Raw genomic sequence first — 22,748 nt, 5'->3', positions numbered from 1 at the left:
TCTTTCTCTCTCTCTCTCTCTCTCTTTCTCAACTTGGGTTTACACACACTCTACTCTCGGTGGGTAAATTGTTTATTAGCGTCGCACTACTGTCGCCACCGGCACCGACGACGACGACGTGGGCCAGGCTAGGCCGCGGCTAGACGCAAAGAACAGAGTCGGCGGCGGCGGCGGGGGCGGAGGCGAGGTATTTCCAACTCGTTTGCGAACGAGTCGAGTGGGAAACTTCTCGGTGACACTGTGGGCCGCGACGCTAACGTGCTCCGGCCGACCTAGTAGCTATTATAAATAGTTGACTGGGGACGACAAGATAAGGAGAGAGAGACAGAGAGAGAGAGAGAGAGAGAGAGAGAGAGAGAGAGAAGCGAAAAACCCGCATTGGCACACTCGTGAAACGAGAAATAAACACTTTAGGCAATTTCTCGCGAGATGAGAGCTGCACTGAAACACGGATCGGACACACGTGGATTCGACACCAGCACGTGTTTCAAACTTTAATTTTATGCCCGCTTTGGCTAGGGTAACGGGTATACGATCGGCTACACCTTGCGTTGAGAGAGGCGATCCTTTATGGAGAATAGTTGTAACTAATCAATGCTAATTTGTTCACCCGATTCCAGAGGTACTCCGATGGTGCAGTGGTTTTATCGGTCCTTTTAACGAGTAAAGTCATTAATTGTGGCTAGTTTGTTTAGTTTGTTTCGGATTAACGAGCCACTGAAATGACTCTCTTCCCTCGATGACGTGCATCTGTAAGGTTCGCGGATTGATTTACCGCCACCATTAGTCGAGTCGTAAATTATGAGAATGCGGGTCCTCCGCTCCTGGTTCGATTCGGAGTTTTAGACCTCAATTCATTCAAATCTATTGGCATCTTACCTTCCGCAATATATTTGAAGAATCTCTGATCGAAAGAAGGTGCAATTATAATTGATCGTAATTGTTGGATCCAGAACGCGAACAATGTAAATTATTTTCCTACTCGCTTCCTCTTGATGATTAATATATACAGTACTGAAAACGAACTCTTTGCAGAAAATGATAACGCGTCTGTGTGTGAGGACGGAAGTGCGGATAGAGATATGAGCGGGAGGTGCAAGTGTGAGTGTACAGTATAAAGGGATAAAGCGATCAAGAGTTTATTACTGTGCAGTTTATATGATAAACCGTTTTTATTTAAATAATTATTTATATTGCTTTCGTTTTTTTTTTTTCTTTCTTTACCTTCTCCATTTTTCTTTTCTTGTATAATATATATCAATAATAATAATAATAATAATAATAATAATAATAATAATAATAATAATAGTAGTAGTAGTAGTAGTGGCAGCAGCACCAGCAGCGTCCCCGTTACGTTAAGACATAAGTGAAGTGTATATTATATATTATTATTATACGGTGATATTCGAGACACGCCCCTCAACGGTATGGCATTATACACACGGTGCGGAGGCGCACCCCAGCCTGCATAATCCGGCTGCCGTAAGGTTGTCGAGGGACACGAAAAGCTTCTTCGGAGGCGTTTGAGGTGGACGCTTGTCACGTTTGCCGCTTATCGGACAGATGAAGGATGAGTGATGAAAATCATGACTAGAGGCGGATGGGCCTTTACGGGTTAGTTGCGGAGAGCGAGAGAGATGATGGCGAGAGAGCGAATTATTCATTGTTTATTTTTCGTGGCGTTTGCTTTCGTTGTTGTAGGCAATTCTTGTCGCTGTGATCATTTTTTCTTAAAGATTTTATTTCTTTCTTGTCCTCTGTTCGTACTGTGGTTTTGATGTTGCGCTTATTCCTCCTCTTCCTCCTCCTCCTCCTCCTCCTCCTCTTCCTCCTCCTCTTCCTCCTCTTCCTCCTCCTCCTCCTCTTCCTCGACCTCCTCCTCCTCAACCTCCTCCTGCTCGAATTGAGGCTCCTCGATGTCTTCGTCGGCGGCGGCCTTCACGTCTTCCTCACCCTCGGGAGACTCTGGGTCACCGGCCTTCTTGCCTGGCCGTTCACCGAACCACTTGGGCAGCTTCGCTGTTGTTCGAAAACCGAGGTTAGACACCGTCGTAGGTGATCGCGGACTGTCCGCGAGCTGATCGTCGGCAAGACGAGAAACTGTTTAGTACCGATACAGGTTTTGGTCACTTTGGTACCACTTGATATTATGGGCATCGAGAAGTGCTTTTCGACCAACGTAGACAACTATTTTCAAACAATGACGATCACCGAGTATGAAAAATTTCTATCTAAGGTTAGCTCAAAGTCGGATTTTAAAATTAATAAACGCAAACGTCTGTATAGGTGGCCACAAATGGTACCCGACTAGCCCATTTAACTTTCTTCGTCTTTGCCAACAATCGTCTCGCGTTCACGTTGCAGAAAAAAGTCATCCAAAAAGCTAAACTCTGCCGTGACGAAAGTCACCGAGGACGGGGGATGAAGCCCTTCTAGTCCTCGCAGAGGCGTACCTACCCTTCTGGCGTCCCTGGAACTGTTGTTTTTGTTCGGCCCAGTTCTTCTCATGGTTCTCCTTGATCAGATCGGTGAGACCCTGGAACATCAACGAAAGGTGGCATGCTAGGGGCGATCACTTACGTACTCTCGATCGGTCCCGAGTAGCTGTCGACGATGAGCTCTGCGCTATGCGGCTATGCGGGTCAATACCGTATCGGAAAACGTTCACGTGCAGGGACGGAAAAGATTCTCAATCACGACAGATCGGAGTGAATTTAGTTTGTGGTTACGGTATAACGAGTGAAATTAACGAGTATAACTGTATAACTGGGAAAATTAAACGTATTTGGTGTGTAGTGAACGTGGTGTACGTGAGACCGTGTGCTTAAAGTGATGTAATCCAAGGACAAAAGCAAATGAAATACACATTCAAATTCAAACCGTGTGTGGCCAGCGAGGTCAAGGGGTGAAGGGTCAGACAAATGTGTTGTTCAATCGTGCACGGGACTCACTTTTGCTGCGTTTCATGAACTGTTCTGATCTCTGTTTCCAAACTTTCTCGTTGTACTCCGCGAGAAGGGTGTCGTAGCCCTGCGGTTCAATTTAAACGCCACGGTTAATCATCGGCAACCACACAATTCTTTATCTGTAGTCTACGTATCTTACACTCCCGATTTTGCACATCCTGGACTATATCGAGACTTGCGAATCGCGATTTTAAATACGCAGGGACGCGTCTTGGCGATCGGATTCGTCGGCTATATCGTCATCGTACGGTCAGAGTTGTCGGATTCCCGATGAATAATTTCACCCCGAAAAGCTGACCGGAAAACTCGGCAATCTCGCGATTAGTTCCGCGAGTCCCGGTCCGCAGAATTCAACTTTTCAGCGAAAATCGTTCACTGGGAATCCGCGCTACTGATACTTACACCCTCGAACAGCTTCTTCTTGTCGTCGTAGGACCTGGTGTCAACGCGACGTTCGTACTTAGAGGCGACCTGGATCTTGGGCTGTTGAGAATAAAGATTTCCTTATGTACTTAGAATTTTTCTCACGCGTGATCGTTGCTGTTACAACGGCTCCGATTTTTTATGCAAAATATTTGACGAACCGGGTATTTGCCAGTCAGAGCTTCGGGGTCGAGACCCTTCTTCAGCGCCTTGTGCCTCAGCTGCTGCTTCTGTCTTTCCTTAAGTTCTTTCAGCTGTGAAAAAATCGGTAAAATTAGCATCAACTTCCACCATCGGCAAGCGGGCAAGGCAATCGGCGGAGAGGCTGTGATCTAATTAGACTCACGTCGTAGTCCTGGCGTTTCTGGCGCTCCTCGAGGTCGTATTTTTCCGTTTCGAGCTTGACGATGGTGTCCCATAGTTCGGTGGCCTTGTATCGGAGTTTGTCGATGTTCAGGCCTTCGATTTCAAGGGGCTTGATACGGAAGCTGAGGGAGATCTTCTTCTCCTCCTCGAGCTGGGCGGTGGTCTTGTTGCGCTCAATTTGTGCGGAGGATAGGTTACCCTGAGCAAAAAAAATCGGTATTCATTTCTCCGACTCTCGACGGTGCCTTCAAAAATTACACCACGATCGATACTCACGCCGAGGTCCTTCTTGGTGATGGTGAAGTTGGGTCCCTTCTTGGTCTGGTCCTTCATCGCCTGCATCATCGCTTGACGCTTCTTCTCAGACTCCTCAAGGCGCCTGCGTGAAAAAATACAATCTTAAAACACTGTCGTGCAAAATACCGGAAAATCGTATTTATCGTGGGATAAAAGATCAAAGTTACGGATCGTTAAATATTTCAAACGCACCTTCTCTTCTCCTCGATATCCCGCTGTTTCTTCTCCTCTGAAAAGACATTAAACACCATCATTCAGAGACGGGGTAATGCGCGAATGACGCGAACGTGACTAAAACCGCTCGAAACGGGATCCTTTCGGTAATTGGATTCAAGTGCAGTACAAGGTAAGATAGCTCACCAATTTCGCGCTGGCGACGTTCTTCCTCCTCCTTCTTCTTCTGGGCCAATCTCTTCTCCTCATCAGCGCGAGTGATTTTGCGCTTGGCTTGCTTCTCCTGTTAAAATATGCAAATTATTTAGCTCCGGGTAATCGGCAGGAGTCACAATGACGACGCGACGTTTATAACCCACGCACCTTGAGTCGTTTGAGCTCATCTTCTTCCTTCGACCTCTGTTTTCTCCACTCAGCGATGTACTCCTTCAGTTGTTCGTCGAGGTCGCTTCTCTTCTGTTCTTGCCTCTGCACTCGCAAATCAATAATTACGACGTGATTAGTGAACGTCGGAACGTTTGAAAACCGACAGACCTTATAATATTCCGATGCTCTCTTCACTCACCTTCATGAACTCGGGGTTCTCGCCGGATTCCCTGAAGATCACCGGAGCAAAAACAAAAGTCGTTTTAGTCTCGTCCCTCGTGCTTCTTCACCCCCTTTTCTTTTTTTTTTTAAATCAAACCTCCCCATCCCCTTTGAATTCCCCTTTTTTGGTTGAAATCTTTCTTTTCTTTCTTTATCTAATATTGTTTTGTTTTTTTTTTTCCCCCGACTTTACGTGCATTCACGCCCCCACGTATATACATTTTACACAATATGCACACATCACGCACACTTATTGTACACATACATATATATATACATATACATACACGCACACGCGCACACACGTGTATATTATGTATATACACGCGACAAACAGACAGCCGGACGCACGCAAATAAATAAACGTATAGGCTGGCAGGTGCAGGCGGCATGCGGTAAAATTACGAGCACTTTTCGCACGTCTTGTTATATTTACATTGTCGGCTTACGACAACGTTTGGAGGATTAGTGTTACAGTCAGGCTTTGAAGGTATGCACGTTCACAGAATGCCTTTGCCGTGCTAATCCAGGTCCATGATATATCAGTTGGTCGGGAGTTTCGGGATCAGGAAATTTGCATCGGGCGAGGAGGGCTGGGAAAGCGAAGAATTTATTCGATAGTCACGATGAGACAGGGGGACGGATAATTGGAGCAAGAATTTCATTCCGTTCCAACTTCGTCTCTGCCGTCGTTATATAAATTTCACCGATGTATTTCACCTCCGCACCCTTGTCGTATTGGGTGTGGATAATTATCCTCGTAACAAATACTGGTATTATTTTAACGGTTGTCATTCGCATAATTTCGCCAGTAATTATTTTCGGTTTTACAACGTAACTTCAGTGCGATCGTTGTTGTTACTATCATCCATCCCCCGTTACTTTCACCGTTATTATCATAATATTTATCCCGTTTGACGTTGTTCAAACTGTGTGAATACAGTTACGCGAAGAATCGCTACTACCGCTTTGATTCGCAAAAAATTCACGCGTCTCGGTCGATCGTTATCGAAATTTTATTCAACCAACGAAAAGGGGTGAAAAGTAAAAAAGAGTGCCGAAAAACCGTGGACTGTAGAGGTAGAAAAATCAAATCACGGGGAAACAAAAACGAAAAAAACTTGACAAAGATATAAGACACAAAAATATAAAAGTAATATGTACATGTACCTCACGTGTGTATTACAAATGAGAATTTGAAGAGCAAGATAAGACTGAGAAAAAAAAAACAAAAAAAAAAAAAGAATACCAAATCGTCGTTCGTTAATGATTGAAGAATTAATTGAGGAGGAGCATTGGTTCTTAATCGAAGAAAATAATATACGTATATACGTGCACAGGTATAAATAAAATAATTATTATACATATGGGTGAGGAACAACGAGTATTATTCACGTGTAACACCACGTCATACGAGCTTGAACACCTCGAGGTCAACTTACTTTTGTGACGCCCTACCCCTATAAAACAGAAAGCAAAACTTGAGTTAATTAACAATTTATTTTTCATCCCGAAGTTAACGATTTCAAATGATCATCATTATTATTATTACTTTCATTATTATTATGATTATTATTATTATACACCATATTTCATTATGCGCATTATTATTATTATTATTATCATCATCATCAGCATCATCATCATTATTATTATTATTATTAATTCATCGCCTCATTTCATCATCATTATCATCATCATCATCATAATCATCATAATCATCATCATCACCATCATCATCATCATCACCATAATCTTCATCATAATCATCATCATCATCAGCATAATCGTGATATCTAAAGCTACGAACGGACAATTATCACCTGACTATGGCTAATAAATGACAATCGCGAATTAGAATTATACCTAGACGACGTAGACGTATTTGATTCTCCTATCTCTCAATGCTGGCACTTGATATTATAGACTAGCAGCTACTGCAGTATACACATTATACATGTATACGTACTTATCGCTTCTTTACAGCCCGTGTAGCTCAATAAATTAGCAAAGATGTATTATGTAGGTTTTGCGCAAATCTTCGAAGTAATTGTATCTCCTATGCATGTATTTTGAATTGGCTGTCAGGAGGAATTGTGGAGTGTCTCATATAATGTGGCGATCGTTAAAGATCGTTGGAAATTCTGTCTTTGGTTATTAATTTTGTTATTTCGGATATGTGCGTGTGTGTGTGTGTGTGTGCATGTTGCAGGGAAATTTTTTTGTTGTTGCAATTGTTGTGTTATTTTCGTTTTGTATGATACGGCCGCTTTACTCATTCCCTTCAACAATCGTTACTCTTGTTAATTTTGCAGCTATATATTATGATAATTCACTACTCTTGTTATTATATCATTGTCATAAACATTGTAGTGTTTACCGTTTCACTATTTCTTCCTACGTATTATAAATAACTACTTTTGTGTTATGCATACGATTAATTCATTGGGTAAAACTCAAATGGGGGAAACAAAAAAAGAAAAACTACAGCTGCTGCTAGTACAACTACCGATATTGCTATATTATTTCTGTTATTCTATAATATTCTCTGGGGTTTTTCGAATTTAAGTTAGTTCATGTCTTGTCATCTACTAGCATCAATTCATTCGCATCGCTATTCTTGCATCATCGTCATAGTCTCCATTTACTCTTCATTCGCATCTTCATCACCGTTACCATCGTCATGATCATCATTACCATCGTACCAATAATAATAAATATATTATATATATATGTAAATAAACAATAATGTATAAACGTCACATCTCCGTTAATTTGAAAGTACCCACGTAACAAAAACTGCACGGAAAGCTCGCGTTGCAAAAACAAGATACAAGTCACAAGTACAGTTGAAAAAAAAAAAAAAAAACAGAAGTATACACGTGTAACAATGAATTTTACAGTGCTGGTTTTAAAATGAATAAAAAGGCAATGAGTCAAAGTCGAAAATAAGAAGTGGAAACAGAAATAGAAGCAAAACAAAAAAACGACAGCGATGTGCATTAAAAACATCGACTTCAAAGCTGCACATATATTCATATATTTTAATGTATTATGCATAAAATGTACAACGCGATTTGAAGTGCATAATAAATTGATTATGCGATGTGGGAAAGCATTGAACAATGACACTGTAAAGTATAATTTATAATGATCAGAAAGAAATGGCAACAGCTTAAAACGGATGGATAAAATAGTGTGATTGAAAAAAATAAATAGAAAATGGTGGAAGAATAAGTAAACAAGACAAACACAACAATCTTTCATTTTCCCAAACATTCCTGCGGAGCTCTTCAGCGTAGGCGCAAACGGACGTACACGACGGACGGACGGACTTACGGACGGACGAAAAATAATAAAAAAATACGCCAAAGAAGTGAATGAGGAAAAAAGTTACAAAAATACAGTGAATAAATTATCGAAAAAAAAAGTAACAGGTAACAATTGCGTTGCGGTTACATGTACAATAACATTATTGATATTACAAACGAAAATAATGAGCGAATCGAAGACAAGGGGAACAAAAAAATAAAAATAGGTGCATAGAGAATGAAAGACAAAAACAAAAACTGAATGAATAATATGCGTATTAATAAAAATAACGAAGTAAAGTTCAAATCGGCTCAAGTATAAAACGGCATGTAAAAATTTGTAATGTGTGTGAAGAGAGACAGGTGGATAGATGTAGATCATAGATGTACAAAGACATAGAAGTACATGAATTGCGGTTACTGCGGACGGACAAAATCGTATAGTACGTACATGAAAGTGTAAATGCAAATTGAAACGTCGCGTACATGTCAGGGAAAAAGGACCGTGGCATGTACCTGCGTTATAGAAATTTGCCTCACGCAAATTCACTGAGAGAAATTTCCAATATCATTGTTACTGTAAAGACCGAAACTAATTTCATTTTTGCCGTAACCGATAGAAGTATGGTTTTTGACAAACAACGAGAATGACTCAACACGTTACCGTTCTTTTTCATTACGCGCAATTGTAGTATTTTTTAAAATTATTTCAACTGTTTTGATAATTTGATTTTGGTCAAACCAAAATTAACGCCAAGTCCTAGTTCAGCCGAAAAAATTTAGTATACTAAAAAAAAACAAACATAACTTTGCAGTAACCAGAACATGTTTTACTGACAACTTTAATTCCACTCATGAGTTTCTTGTACCGCAATTTCTTCTGATTCTAAAAATATTTAAATCTTTCTCGCAGTGTTTCATATACGCTGTACACGTACGCAGAGAGAGAGAGAGAGAGAGAAAGAGAGAAACATGAAAAGGTAAAGAGACAAAAATATAGAGAGAGAGAAAGATATTCCATAGAAGAGGAAATAGACGGTAAGTTTGAGAGAAGTAAAAAGAGAGTTTGTGAGCGAGTGAGTGAGTGAGCGAGTGAATGAGTGATTGAGTGAGTGAGTGAGTGAGTGATAGAACTTACTCGATCTTCTTCTCCGGGTGCCTGTTTCGTTCGAATCAAGGGATCGCGGCGCGAACCGACCGACCGACCGACCGACCGACAGACAGACAGACGTGATCAGGGTAGGTACACGTTCGTTCGTACGGCGGTGCGTTGGTTTCGTGTGTTGGAAGGTTTGTTGAGTGTGCGGGGAAACAGAGACAGAGATACATACCAGAGTCAGTGATTTGTTTTTTGAATTTCGTTAAATGGTTTTTTTTCTTTTTTCTTTTTTGAGTTTTTGAACTTTTTCTTTGGTTTCGTTTTTCACTATCGTAGGCTGATTGTATGATCTGTTAGTATGTACAGTGTATCAGAGACTTCGATTCTTCGAACATTCCCTGAGGGGTAGGTATACGACGAGGAACCTTGCCGCGGGAGTTGCGAAACATTGCCTGATTCCCTCGGGAAATTTGTTGACTGTGACAAACGTGTGCGTAAAACCTCTCCAGCATTAATCAAAGTCATTTCGTCGTGTAGGCAAAAGTCATTTTCGACGAAGAAAATCTGTAGTTATGTGAATGTAATTTACAATTCTTTGAAATCTTGATTTAGATCACAGTTATTGCAAAAATGTGTAATTGAAGTGAATACAGTTGCTCAATTAGATTGCCTGCGTCGTATAGAGTTTCGTTGGACTAAGAATAGACGATCAAGTTTGTACACCTTACGACAATTTAGTCATTTGACTAAAAAAAAAGAAAAGAAAAGAAAGTAACATGCAAATTTCTGTATTCATATACAAGGAGTTTTAATAATTGATGATCTATTTGAGTTGCAACTAGTCGTACAAAAGAAAGCCAGTAAAATCTCCGCGATTAATCGATTTTTGTTCGAATTTTGAAAATTTCCGTTTTTCAGAATACGATTGCTATTAGAATTTCGCAAAGTCAACTCCTTGCCGGGAAACCAGAGGGTGTACGTATTCGCACCGCGGTATTCCAACGACACCTCATGCCTAAATACGAGGACGGCTTACATACTATAATTACCTAAGTCGCATATGCGACCCTAAAGTTGCTACTCAGCTCGGGATTACAGCCGGCATGCCTGGTTACTTATCAGGTGTAACAAGCCGCGAAATATTACCAGATGCACGCGTCGGTCATAGATATTTTAGAAATTGTGATATTAATTTCTGTAACAACTCTCCGGCTAGATATACACGTATAAAATATACTGCAAATGAATATTATACGTATATTTGTATACGTATACGAGTACAATTTTGTAATCTGCATAACCGTACGCGTTACATGATGAAGCGTTTCTATGTAATAAACGCAGAGTCTCGTTCATATGTATGCATACGTATCTTGAATTTATTTATAATAGCAAACGGTAGCCGAGCCGGCTATTTTTATCCCGAATGACGAGGGCGACGGCTTACGGCGACGCCGACGTCGGTCCATCGTATTTTTAAGCATTTGGGCTGCCCGATCGAAAGATTGTTACGTTTTATTTTACTCTTCGACTCTTCCGAAATACCTTAGATTTTCGTTGCTGTATTTTTTCTATTTCCTCTACCTAATAACTGCAATGAGCACTGACAATATTATTCGCACGCGTAAAATTCTATCAATCCCGGCGCCTCCTCGATTCTACGTCCATCCTAGTTTTGTTCCAATCAAATATGCGTTCGTATGTATGATTTGTATGTTACGTATCCCTAAATACTAGCGAAAAAAGTGTTGTGTTCTTTTTTTTTTTTTTTTTTCAAGCGAGTGATGAAAACCTAAACTACGCAATGATATGTATAGGTACATCCCATGCAGGCTGATTAGCTACTTATACTTTTTAGTTATTATATGTGTCTACTGTGCACTACGTACTCTGTATTCGTATACACGACTAGATACCTAGTTTTCTAAATACAGGTGTAAGTATGTATTATATATCGTGTAAAATCGATCAGTTATACTCGTGAATTTTTACTAAAATACTGTTACTTTTTTTTTTTTTTTTTTTTTTGTTTGCTTTTTGCTCTCAAGGAATTATTAGACAGTTGTCGAACGGTGAAGAGATCTGGCTGCACTTACTTCCTGCAAAAGGAGAGAAAAAACACACATGTATGAGTATAAAGGATGCAGATAGTTTCGGAGTTACGTTGAGAAATGATAGGTAAACGTATGTAAATGAAGAGTGTTATAGATATGTATTTATAATATTCTTCGTCATGTTACATAACGCTTTTATTAGATACTCAAAGGGGTGACACTTACACTTCCTCGACTTCCTCCTCCTCCTCGGTGCTGTAAATCAACAAACGGACACATGGTTTTTTTCCTCTCTCACAAACATTGACAGTGACAGGGTGCATACATGTATAACATATGTAACAGAGGGAATTTGAAGGGTTGACTCGCGGGGCAAAACGTACATATATATATATGTAAATACAAACGCGAACTTTATCGTAGGGCACAAAATAACTTGGGTGTACAAAAAACTCGGTTACGTACTTGGAGAAAACAGAACGCAGACGAATATCAGGGTTAAAACGACGGGGTGAAGACAACGATAATGTTTTACAAAAAAAAAAAAAATTTACCCACGCCGTTCTCCGTTTCACCATAAAACATACCTCCGCTGATTGTAAAACTACTAGTGTACATATTCGATAATGAAAATTGACGAGCCCTGCGGTGGGAGAAAAGCTCGCGGTCGAGCTTGCTACATATATTCTCATTCAACGGTGTTCGGCATGTACTTTTCGAACATTCGCGGTATTTCACAACGACTGCGATCGCGACGAGGAAAAATCTCCTTAAGGTCCAGGATCTGCGGTGGGGTGAAAATACTTACGAGTATTGGTCCTCGTCGTCGGACATGTTGGCTGCTTGTTATGGGTCTGAAACAAACAGAGATAAAGAGTATAAAAACTACGAATATCCTCAGGTCCTAGAATAACTTATCCGACTCCCAGCTTTCGCTTATATCCGGTTCCTATTATTCCGCGTGCGTTACGCGCAGGATAAAATAAGACACGGAATTTCGGGTAATTCGCACCGTGTAAAAAAAAATTTTACTACAACGCGGGGTTTCCTGCGTTCCACCGGCTGGCAATCCGGGGGCTGGTTAAGCTCGACGGATAGATTTGGCTGGTGCGGTAATCCGATAGCGCTTCGACACCGCTCTTCGTCGCAAGCTCTATATGGAGCCGAGCAGACCGACGTTTTTCCCCCCTCCCCGACTCCCTCACCTTATCCCCCGCCCCTTTTCCCACCCTTCACGATGGACCCGCCAAACTAATTATAGATCTCAGCAGCAGAAAGAGCTTTCAATGCGCCACCATTAGATTGTACAGCTCGGCGGAAGCTTCTTCCGTCCGCGGTTTGGACTTGGAGCTTTTACTTGACGCTTCGTGCTTTTCCTTTTTTTCAAAATTCTCCGACTTTACGGGTATCCAGACGGGGACCGTCGACTCGGAGATTCCTCAGCAGGTTTTACACAACCTTGCGGTAGTTCTCCGGGTTGACGTGACGATGATATTGCAAGCACGAAACGTCGACGATCACTGATTCGCTTGAACATTGTTGAAACGGCACCTTTTGCGAGTGCACAGACGCACAACCATTTCATAAACTGCAAGCCCTGCAGATATTTACACAGCGACTCGGTCGTCGAGGGCAAAGAGAATTTTCCGCAAACACGGTTTCGCCAAAATCATCGCCAAGGTTCTTAAAAGCGTTTAGAAGCGGAAGCCAGTTCGAGTCGATTATGACTTGCTGATTTTGATTCCGGTATACACGTCGAAACATGTAGGGGGATGTGGTTCAACGGAAAATTCACTTTGCCTTCAACGGCCACACTGCCCGGAATCTCTCGGATAGCTCCGGCCATTGATTCCTCGTTCGTGCTGAACGACTTCCATTTTCCCGTTCTCCAGTCGCGGTTGGGTTGCACTTGATCAAGTTTTTCTTGAACTTCCCCTGCCCCGTTTCCCACCATCACCCGGTAACCCCATTGCCCGTATAACTTAATTATACGTAGTCTGAAACTGTCCTTCACATTTTTCACGAGTAATTACGATAGCGTGGAATATCACGGTTGGAAACGGCAAGGCGACGTCGGGAACGGGATGCACTGCCGCGTGAAATGTAGTACGAGTACAGGGGACACGGTTGATGATATTTTTTCGGTTTTAGAGATACAAATTCGGAAGTAGAATCGGTGCGGAATTCGAAATTCGCGTCTCGTGCCGTCGCCGGAACTTATTACTATTGTTGTTCGATCGTGGTTGTCTCACGTCGAGATCGATGTCGATTTTGTTGAAACTTACACTTGGGGGAGAGTTAGAGTTAACGAGTCGTAGGGTCTTGTTGGGCCCTAGCCGAGTGACTGACTGGTCACCACACACGGAAGAGCTTTTCTGGTGGAATGTGGAGTCCGCGACAGCTAGAGCGGCTCTGAGGGAGCAAGTAAGCGTCCGGGGCCAAGCCGACCAAACCGAGGCTCGACCCGACCCGACTCTTCTTTCAAAGTTATTAATAACGCTACTCGATTGAAGAGAACCGCGAAACCTGGAGGAGAGCCGACGCCGATGTTCGCGCGATCCGCGGGACGCAGAGGGCGGGGGAAAAAGCCCCGTCGTGCCCTTACCCCGTCCGTCTATCCGGGGTAAACTTACCTCAGGAGTTAGGCGCGAGGTTCGATGCAGCAAAGAGCCTTGATTCTCCGCACAGCGAGATCGAACCGATTAGATGCGAAGCACGGTCGCGTTTGCTCGGCTTACCCGATGATGGGGTTTTAGCCGTGCATCGCGCGTCTGCCGCAACTATTTTCGTCGGGATCCGTCCGCCCCCTAAAAGCTCCCTCTTCACCCCAGCGCCTAAAGCTCGGCTCGTTACCGCGAGCCGGAGGTAAAAAGGGACAGCGGAGAAAGGGGAGCGAGAAAAGTACCGTAGTCGTAGCCGTAGCTGTAGAGGAGTTAATTGGTCACGGACGACGTAACGACCAGCCTGATCTGACCCAACGTTGACCCTGAATATCGGGACGATCCATCTTTAGTCATGGCGTGCAAATATACGCGTGTTTGCGGTCAGCGGGCGTTGCGGTACGTGCAGAGATGCGAGCTTCGCAAGCTTAATCGGCACCCTTTTTTGCCCGGGATATTTTCGAGCCGGATTTCGCGGCCGGGAAAGCTCGCCCCGAGTTTCCCCAAACCGGGGAACCGATGACACCCGGAGTTTCAGATATAATATTATGCGCGAGGCCTCCGCCGACTCGGGAGAGCGCGAAGCGCGGCGGCCGTCGCGGCCATATATGGCGGGGGAGGGCGTCGCGACGCCTATAAAGTTGCTCTCGCGGTTTGCGACTCGCGCGGACGCCATCGTTCACCGATAGCAGGAGAGCCTCGCGTGCACCTTAGAACTATGTTGTGCCGACGCGGATAAATACGCGCCCCCACCACGCCTAGGTATTTGCAGGATCAGGTTTTTTATCTTCGAGGCTTGCCGCTGGATCTTAAGGAATTTGGATCGACGCTGGGGGGGACGGCAATCAGTCGGGAATTAAGAGAGGCGTTGTCGTTGGCTGGATTTAATTCAAATATGCGATTTGATGATTTGAACGCAAGCTTCGTTGTTACGAACGATTTTGACCGAAAATCGATGCTTTGTACCAATTTTCCCAATTACCTGCGAAGATCTATTTAGAAATATAAAAATAGAAAACAAAGGGGATTATAAACAGAGGCTTTTTCGACGCTTCGATTCGAGTAGTTTCGAAGTGATGGAAAATCTAGTTGACTCGTTCAAAGTCACTGTAGCGTGGCTCATATTTCTATTCGGAAGACTATTTTTTACAAAACCACTAAAAATAATTTTCTTTTTTTTTTTCTTCAATCAATTTAATGTTGACATTTGTTGATCGTAATCTACATCGGTACAATGTTCTAAAATTAAGTATATAACGATGCCAACACGATGGAACAAAAAAATGTTTCAGTGAACTTGCAGAAAATAATCTTCTGAATCTTACACCTAATTTTCGAGAATTATCAAACGGTTTGAAATTAGACGTCGATATCGCACCCGATGTATCCGGTTACTTGATCTTTCCGATTCTCGCCGCAAAGCTAGTTTATCGCAGCTATGCGTCAACTCTGACGTGAGTGACTTGGTCCGAAACCTCGAAATGGGTCAAACGCGTTTTGAAAACTTCGTCGTATCAACCTGTATTTATAAGTTTTCACGACCTTTCGTGATATAAGAAAAGCATTGTGTTGATCGAAAATCACTTTTTATAATTTCACCGAATCTATTCGTTTTCGAACTTCTAGAATCAAAAAAACAGATTTTCAGACAAATCTCGGTGTGTTTATGTGTTACGTTTTTCCCAATTTATACGTTTATTTTTAAAAAATTTAAGAATACTTTGTTTTTCAGAAAAAAAGAAGTTTCTAATTTTTCTTTCAAAACATTTTCATTTGGCTGCCAAGTCCTATCAGTTTCAGATTTTTCACTCCGTCGTCTTCGAGATGACCGCTAAAGTTTGTCGGACAAACCGACAGATTTTTCCTTTTTTATGGCGATAAAATATATCGCGAAAAATCAGTCCTTCTGGCTTGTTTTCTGTTCTCTTATTTTGTATGAGAAAATCTGATCGTCGACGGATATCAATATTGCTTGTCGTAAATCGAGGAGTTTAGGTGAACTTCTAAAATCACGCGTGAGCTTTTTCGCCCTATTTCAGAATGCTGTCCGACTTGCGAAACGAGGTCACCCTGCACAGCGCTCGTCTCATGCATCGACGTCAACAGATTTTGGATGCTCAAGCCCCAACATCCTTAGCTGTCGTTTCGTACAGGTTCAACGAAGAGATAAAAAGAAACGGGATCCAGTTATTCCTGCAGGACTCTACAGGCCCTAATTTTATCACAATTACGGTTTTCGACGTCTGTTCGGCTTTGACGCGCCATCGCGTCACGCAGTTACGTCAGATCAAGATTATAATCAGTGCTAAAAATATTTGCCTGTTACACGCATCAAGGATCATTTTCAATTAACCGTATCTAAAAACTTCTATCAGATTTAAAAATGCACGATTCCACTAAATTAATGATTCATCGCGATAGACAGTTGGTTGATAACGATGCAAATATAATTAAGCTACGCTCTTCAAGAGCGTCGACGAGTGTCGTTCCTGAAATTTGCACATTAGCCATGGGAAGTAATGAAAATTTTCAATTTTTCCAACGTCTTAACACAATTCCACTATTGTCCTTATATTTCATATCTCCGGGTTAATGTAATGGAAAATAAAATGAATAAACAGGAAAAACGAGGACGAAACGAAAGTGGCGAATATACAATTTACGATTCGCAATATGCTGGCTAATAATTATGCGATAATTTTGAATGGGCTCTTCGGTAATTGTTCTCGGGACTAATCTGATTAGTTTATACAGTTTGGTACGCTGATGAAATTTTTTTTTTACCCAATTCTTCGTGAAACATCGACCCCAAGATTTCGTGAGCTTTGTGTAACGTTGCGTAACTTATCGTTGGCTAGCAGCTCGGCTTTCTCGCCTGAAATGTAAGCTTTAAAAATACATTTATTTATGATGTACGTGTAAAACGCGTATTTCGAGATCTGCCGCTGTTTCTGTCGCTTTCAAACAGCTGTTTTACAGTTTCTAGCTCTGCTATACTAATCATCGAATAGCTTGAGATCCGGATCGCTAGAAACTAGTTCATTTTATACGTCAAGATATCTGTTAAAAAATACAATCGCTACAAACAATGGCCGTAGTATATCTCGCAGTTAGGGAAAAAAATTTCAAGCCTCATCAATTTGTAAAAAATATTTATTCAGGAATTCACTCGTTTTTATTACATTATTTACACGGAAATAAAATTAGAATATTTGATTTTTGGCAATTCGCTTCACTGATTGTACACTGGTAGAATAGGTTTTTTGAAAGGTCTATCCCTTCCCCCAAATCTCAGCTGCCCAGATTCTTTCTTACCTCCGAAGCCGCCACCTTTAAAATAAAATAAAGATTTGAATTTAATTGTGGAATTGATCGATTCTCTCACACTTCACATTTATTTATAGTTTCATGTGTTTCTACACATTGTATAAATTTATTGAGTGCTTGAATAATTATCGTTCTTTTATTTCTTAATATACAAGGAGACTAGAGTTTTCACATCCTGAACGACTGGATTTTCAACAAAACTATAAGCCAAGTTCTCAATACTTGATGTTTTACCTAATCGTCTGGGTTTCCATCCGCTCATAGTTCGTCCGCATTCAAAATCAACGAATATACGACAACCGTTGAGCGAAACGTCGTGAAGTCGACTTACAGCTCTGTGCGCCTGCTCTACATTCTTCATTTCAACAAAGGCGTAGCCCTGAGGAAGTCCTGTCACAACATCTACGATCAATTTGACAGACAGCACGTCTCCTTGTCTGGAAAAACACTGCAAAGTAAATGAGTTAACTCAATTGTCAACATGGCTTTTAGTTGCATTATAATAAAACACAAGTACTGCCTATGGCAAATGTTCATCAACAAACCTCTTTCAAATCGTGCTTTGTGATTTTAGATCCTAGTCTGCCCACAAACAAGGTTCTTTCTGGCTTTGACTTCAGATTCCTGGGCGGTTCATAGTGCGCTTCGATGGCTCGACTTACCGCCTTGTCGTGAGGTACTGTGTCGGTGCCATCTATGCTGCCAGCTTTGAGTGGATCGTACTTTCGAGCGTAAGGGCTCCAGTGCTTCTGACTTTCCTCCTTGGAAAACAAGAAACATGATTACTTCTCTGCGTTGTCGAGAACACGATTATAGTTCATATCCCACAATTTAATGTAACTTCAATAAATTGGTGTAATTTGAACAATATTAATTGTTTGAACTACGGGGTAATCGAAGCTGAAAAACACGAATTATTGAATTTGTTAACCTAACTTTGAAACTGGGAAAAAGTCGTGATTTAGATACAAAATAAAAATTTCGTAAAGTGCTGAAGCCATTTTTGTGATAATGATTCTGCAAATGGTTATTTATTTTTTATTAATTGTTACGCACCATTTGACAATGTGAATTAGCAATTCACACGTTTTCTTTGGTTCGAAACCTTCGTTGACGTTAAGTGAAAGGTTGTCAGGAAGCCCAGAGCAGATAGTACACTAGCAGTTATCGACAGAAGCTTACCACATTCGAGTCAATATCAAGTCTCCGTTGGTAAGATCTTGACACAAGTCGTTGACTGAAGAACACGAAGACTGATACTCCTGGGTAAAATTTTGTGCAGTTTTCGGCGGGCAGGCGGGCTCAGGTGGGCCTGAAAGCGTATCGACTCTACCCAACGAGCTCGCACCGACATTCGTAGCAGCCAAAGTAGTGTCGGTATAGAAGCTTGAGATCGAGTCGGTACAAAGCGAGTACGTCAGACTACTTGTCAACTGCGACTTAGAAATGTCGATCAGCTCGGTCATCACCGTGAGCAAAAGCGGAGCCGCGTCCACCGCCAATCACCTCCGACCACCTTTGTCGTCCTCGACCACCTCCGATCACCGCTAGCCACCGCCAAACACCTTCTACCATTTCCGTCCGACTCCTAGCACCCCCTGCCGCAGCCGACCAATTCCTACCGCCACCAACCACCTCTTGCAACCTCCTGCTAGCTCTGACCACCTCCTGCCATTTCCGAACACCTCCTACCTTCCCCTACCACCTCCGACCATCTCCGACCACCTTCTACCACCCCCTACCACCTCCGACCATCTCCGACCACCTTATACCACCCCCTACCGCCTCCTACCATTTTCGAACACCTCCAACCACCACCGACCACCTTCGTCCTCCTCATCCACCTCCTCCACCCCCCCTCGTTGTAATCGTTGTCCTCGTTCTTCTCGACCTCCTCCGATCACCACCAACCTCCTTCAAACACCCCCTACGTTGACTGAACAATATAAAGACGGTTGCCCTAATGGGCTTTGGTGTGACAACCGAAAATCGTCGTACGCTTTCGCTCCCTGAGATGTTCCAGCTGTAGAGTTGAGAACTTATTGCAGAACATCAGAGAGTTACCGATTTCGACATGATGCTGGCTGCATTCACCTTCCGAGTAACACAGGCTTCGCAATAGTAAGCCCAAGCTAGTACTTAGCCTGTGTGTACTTATCGAGTTGAAGCGTTACCGACTTGTCGGCGATACAAGAAATTAATAATGAGAGTAAATTTCTTCCAGAATTCGTAGCAAAACAGTAATTCAATTGAAGTATAGGTTCCCGAGAGAAAAATTTATATATACATCATAAATAATAACAGATCAGATTTGATAATGATGCAGAGACCAAGAAGTATATATGCATATACGGTCCATGTACGATATTGATATATATGATACATTTAGGATTAATACGTGATGCATACTATGAATTTTATAATTTTCCAAGAGACAAACTAGATTATCTACAATAATAGGGCTTTAATATGAAAAGAGAAGAATTATTCATTTCGAAATGGGATTCTATTCGACACGCGCTCGATGTATTCCATAACATTAATATTCATAATTATTCCAACCAGTTGTCATTTGCTCTCTCGATCTTAAACTTTGGCTGGCATAGAATCGAAACGCTGTTTTATCTAGTCGCAAGTGAAGTATCTACGTTGGGTAGAGAAGCAGAATTGTTTTTCGAAAAGTGTTCGGATGGAAAAATATTCGGAGTAACTGTAATACATCACGGATGCGCTAATTTTGAACGAGATGAAATGGATGCTTCGTATATGAGACAGTATTTAATGCATTGTCCTGATTTAAAGACCTAAAAAGGTGATTGTCGGCGATTTTCTTTTTTTTTTGATAGGGAAAGATAGAACAAAGCTTCTTGAAACTTCCAGTATATTTGAACACATTTGAAAGGTACGAGCAAACATTTTTATCATTCAACTGTCGCAGAACGGTAGCGTTATTAGCTGACCCGTTAACTGAAAAATATATCTTTAGTCAATGGCTGACCATCGAAGGGCCTAGCCGCTTGAGTCTGGAATCGGCAGGAAAGATAAAGTGCGTATTTCTTGTCTGAAATGTAGAAACTGAAATCATTATACATCATATCATATCATCATACATCATACATCATACATCATGATACATGATAAATAGTATTAAAGTTCGAAATCAAAGTTTGGATGTTCGGATGTTCAGAAAGTGACGTCACCCGAATTTTTTTTTCTCTTGACGTCATCGATCTGCTTGAAAATCTGCTAGCCGAATTTCTCAGTCTGGAAACAACCGTGCAATAGAGCGGACGTACGAGATTCGCGCTCCGCAGATTTCGACTACCGGGTTCTCTACCTCTTGGATCCTGCGCTGCGGATCCGCTACCTGGTGATACTCGACTTCCGGGACGAGCGTTCCGTGGTTTCTGCGGACCTAGTCCGCTACCTGGTGAAACTCGATTTTAGGGACGAGCGCGCCGTAGTTTCTGTGTTCGGGGTACGTTACTTTGTGCACCTCGATTTCATGGACAAGCTTAGTGGTTTCTGCGCTCCAGGTCCGATACCCGGTGAAACTTGACTTCAGAGAGAGGACGAGGAGGACGAGGAGGTGAAGGAAGACGAAGAGAACAAGGAGTGCGAGGTGGACGAGGAGGACGGAGGTGGTTAGGGGTGCTTGCTGGCGATCACGGGAGACGAGGAGGACGAGGATTTCTGCACGGTGAGTTTAACATTTTTATAATATTCAATGGCAATTGTAATTATATTCTAAAATTTTTCGAACTTGTCATGTTTACAATAAGTTGTTTCAATTGATTTTTCGCGCAAGCACATATTCAGTAGCTTCAAATGCGCAAATAAACTTTATTAATATTAATTAATTAATCATTTATATCAATCCTAACACGATATTTTTGACGTGTTCTTATACTGAAAATATTTATCACTATTCCAGGAATGACCTGAGGTGGTTATCGGTGGTTGTTGGAGGTGGTAGGCGGTGGTCGGAGGTGGACGAGGAGGAGGACGAGGAAGACTAGGAGAACAAGGTGGACGAGGAAGACGAGGGTTTGTGCTCGGTGAGTTCAACATTTTTATAATATTTGATGAAGTAGGATCAGGATCAGGAGTAGGAATAGAAGTAGGATCAGAAGGAGGAGTAGGAGTAGGATCAGGAATAGGATCAGGAGTGGTAGTAGGAGTAGGAGTAGGAGTAGCAGTAGAAGTACAAATAGGAGAAGGATCAAGAGTAGGTGTAGGATCAGGAGAAGAATTAGTATCAGAAGTAGTCAACCACCTCCTCCCACCTCCGACCACCTTCGTCCTCTTCGTTCACCTCGTCCCCGTCCTCTTCTTCTTCCGCCGCCTCGTTGTCCTCGTCGTCCTCGATTTCCTCGACTACCGCCGCTCACTTCCAACCACCGCCAAACACTTCCTACCCCCTCCTGCCCCCGCCAAACACCACCAACCATCTCCGTCCACCTCCTACCACACCTTGCCGCTTTTTTCTGCTCTTTTTAAATCATATTATTTACTCAGAGTAATTTTAGTTAGGAACCTTCTTAACTAGCGCTTATATTTTAATCATTTTTCTTCAACGTTGTAATTGCAAGATATAACTAATTTTTAATATTCCGCATTGCAGGAAAGTCCGTCAATGGAACGGTCTGTTGACTCCGAAGGATCTCTACTGGATGTGGATGAAACTTTGGAAAGAAGTAAGGAGATTCTAGGATCACCATTCTACGAAGAAAGTAATAAGATCAAGAATTCTTAACTTGTATACTAATATCGCCTTGTCTTCATTTGTATCAAAACATCTATGTTTGCACGGTCTTGATTGAAGTTGGAATTTCATGTTGACAATTGATTTCAGAACTGCGTCAGCTGTCAACTGGCCAATTAATTAACAGAGCTTCTCGGTGAAATGGAATCCTTGGTCGGAGCGCTCAGCGAAACTTTAATAGCTGAGTATTATTATTATTAATATTAGCTTACTTTTGTAAGTATTTATGATTATAGCCTCCATGAATATTCATTGTTGGTATATAAGGTCTGGCAACGTACCTACTTTCTGTGAGAGATGTTAAAGATTTTCAACACAATTATGTTTCAGTTCTGTGCCACACCTAGTGATCCACTAGTACATATCCTCCGACGTGACATCGCTGTGCTACGTATAAAGAAGAGAATATTTATTAAGATGAAGATTGCTCCTCTCTTCTTGCCATTGTGTTTTCAGCCATTGTTGTGCTGTGTGTTTAAAATTTAGGACAGTATATAATATAGAATATCAGGTACAGCTACGAATATAGCACTGCAATAAATCTTATAGAAATGAGCTCACATTGAGATTTATCTGTATTTATAACTCGACGCGAGAAGGCAAAAATCAATGTAATGCCATCTGTAAGGTAATTGGACTCGTATTTGCACTACGAGAACTCGTTGGGCATTTTGCGGTGAAGTTTGAAAAATTGTTGTACAAGAAATTAAATAATTAT

At 41.9% G+C, this 22,748-nt stretch overlaps 2 protein-coding genes and 1 long non-coding RNA gene across 5 annotated transcripts; 1 reads left to right on the top strand and 2 right to left on the bottom strand.

Annotated features, from left to right (window-relative positions):
- Positions 1 to 1,243: 1,243 nt before the first annotated feature.
- LOC124307862 (troponin T, skeletal muscle) lies at positions 1,244 to 14,052 on the bottom strand. Of its 2 annotated transcripts, none has more exons than XM_046770013.1 (14): positions 13,912 to 14,052; positions 12,087 to 12,132; positions 9,264 to 9,284; positions 6,257 to 6,274; positions 4,792 to 4,822; positions 4,590 to 4,694; positions 4,413 to 4,509; positions 4,245 to 4,281; positions 4,032 to 4,134; positions 3,736 to 3,954; positions 3,551 to 3,643; positions 3,369 to 3,449; positions 2,952 to 3,030; positions 1,244 to 2,019 (listed from the first exon to the last, which is right to left on the bottom strand). In XM_046770013.1, exons 2-14 carry the CDS (start codon positions 12,110 to 12,112, stop codon positions 1,787 to 1,789), a joined length of 1,143 nt encoding a protein of 380 aa, XP_046625969.1. In that variant the 5' UTR covers positions 12,113 to 12,132; positions 13,912 to 14,052; the 3' UTR covers positions 1,244 to 1,786. The 2 variants fall into 2 exon arrangements, with proteins under 2 accessions (XP_046625969.1, XP_046625968.1); XM_046770012.1 differs by lacking the exon at positions 2,952 to 3,030 and adding an exon at positions 2,458 to 2,536 and having other exon boundaries at positions 13,912 to 14,046.
- Positions 14,053 to 17,073: 3,021 nt separating this feature from the next.
- On the bottom strand, positions 17,074 to 18,890 carry LOC124307863 (U11/U12 small nuclear ribonucleoprotein 35 kDa protein-like). Of its 2 annotated transcripts, none has more exons than XM_046770014.1 (4): positions 18,448 to 18,890; positions 17,811 to 18,018; positions 17,500 to 17,713; positions 17,074 to 17,268 (listed from the first exon to the last, which is right to left on the bottom strand). In XM_046770014.1, exons 1-4 carry the CDS (start codon positions 18,729 to 18,731, stop codon positions 17,171 to 17,173), a joined length of 804 nt encoding a protein of 267 aa, XP_046625970.1. In that variant the 5' UTR covers positions 18,732 to 18,890; the 3' UTR covers positions 17,074 to 17,170. The 2 variants fall into 2 exon arrangements, with proteins under 2 accessions (XP_046625970.1, XP_046625972.1); XM_046770016.1 differs by having other exon boundaries at positions 17,811 to 18,026; positions 18,322 to 18,457.
- A 2,383-nt stretch (positions 18,891 to 21,273) lies between these two features.
- LOC124307865 (uncharacterized) lies at positions 21,274 to 22,420 on the top strand. The gene is made up of 3 exons (XR_006908878.1): positions 21,274 to 21,323; positions 21,890 to 21,998; positions 22,121 to 22,420. It is a non-coding gene; the product is annotated as an uncharacterized LOC124307865 (long non-coding RNA).
- Positions 22,421 to 22,748: the final 328 nt, after the last annotated feature.

The sequence above is a fragment of the Neodiprion virginianus genome, chromosome 6 (assembly GCF_021901495.1).
Source record: "Neodiprion virginianus isolate iyNeoVirg1 chromosome 6, iyNeoVirg1.1, whole genome shotgun sequence".
In the NCBI taxonomy this organism is placed as follows: Eukaryota; Metazoa; Arthropoda; class Insecta; order Hymenoptera; family Diprionidae; genus Neodiprion; species Neodiprion virginianus.
Note: the sequence above shows the minus strand (reverse complement) of the source record. Positions and strands in the feature narration are given on the sequence as shown.

Excerpts from the sequence above, each read along its gene's own strand:
- LOC124307862 (XM_046770013.1), bottom strand. The coding sequence starts at position 12,112 with ATGTCCGACGACGAGGACCAATACTC. Across the intron at positions 4,695-4,791 it reads AGAACCCCGAGTTCATGAAG|AGGCAAGAACAGAAGAGAAG; the intron begins GTGAGTGAAGAG and ends TTGCGAGTGCAG. Across the intron at positions 4,510-4,589 it reads ATGAGCTCAAACGACTCAAG|GAGAAGCAAGCCAAGCGCAA; the intron begins GTGCGTGGGTTA and ends ATATTTTAACAG.
- LOC124307863 (XM_046770014.1), bottom strand. The coding sequence starts at position 18,731 with ATGACCGAGCTGATCGACATTTCTAAGTCGCAGTTGACAAGTAGTCTG. Across the intron at positions 18,019-18,447 it reads TTGATATTGACTCGAATGTG|TCAGAAGCACTGGAGCCCTT; the intron begins GTAAGCTTCTGT and ends CAAGGAGGAAAG. Across the intron at positions 17,269-17,499 it reads ATGGAAACCCAGACGATTAG|GTGGCGGCTTCGGAGGTAAG; the intron begins GTAAAACATCAA and ends TTTATTTTAAAG.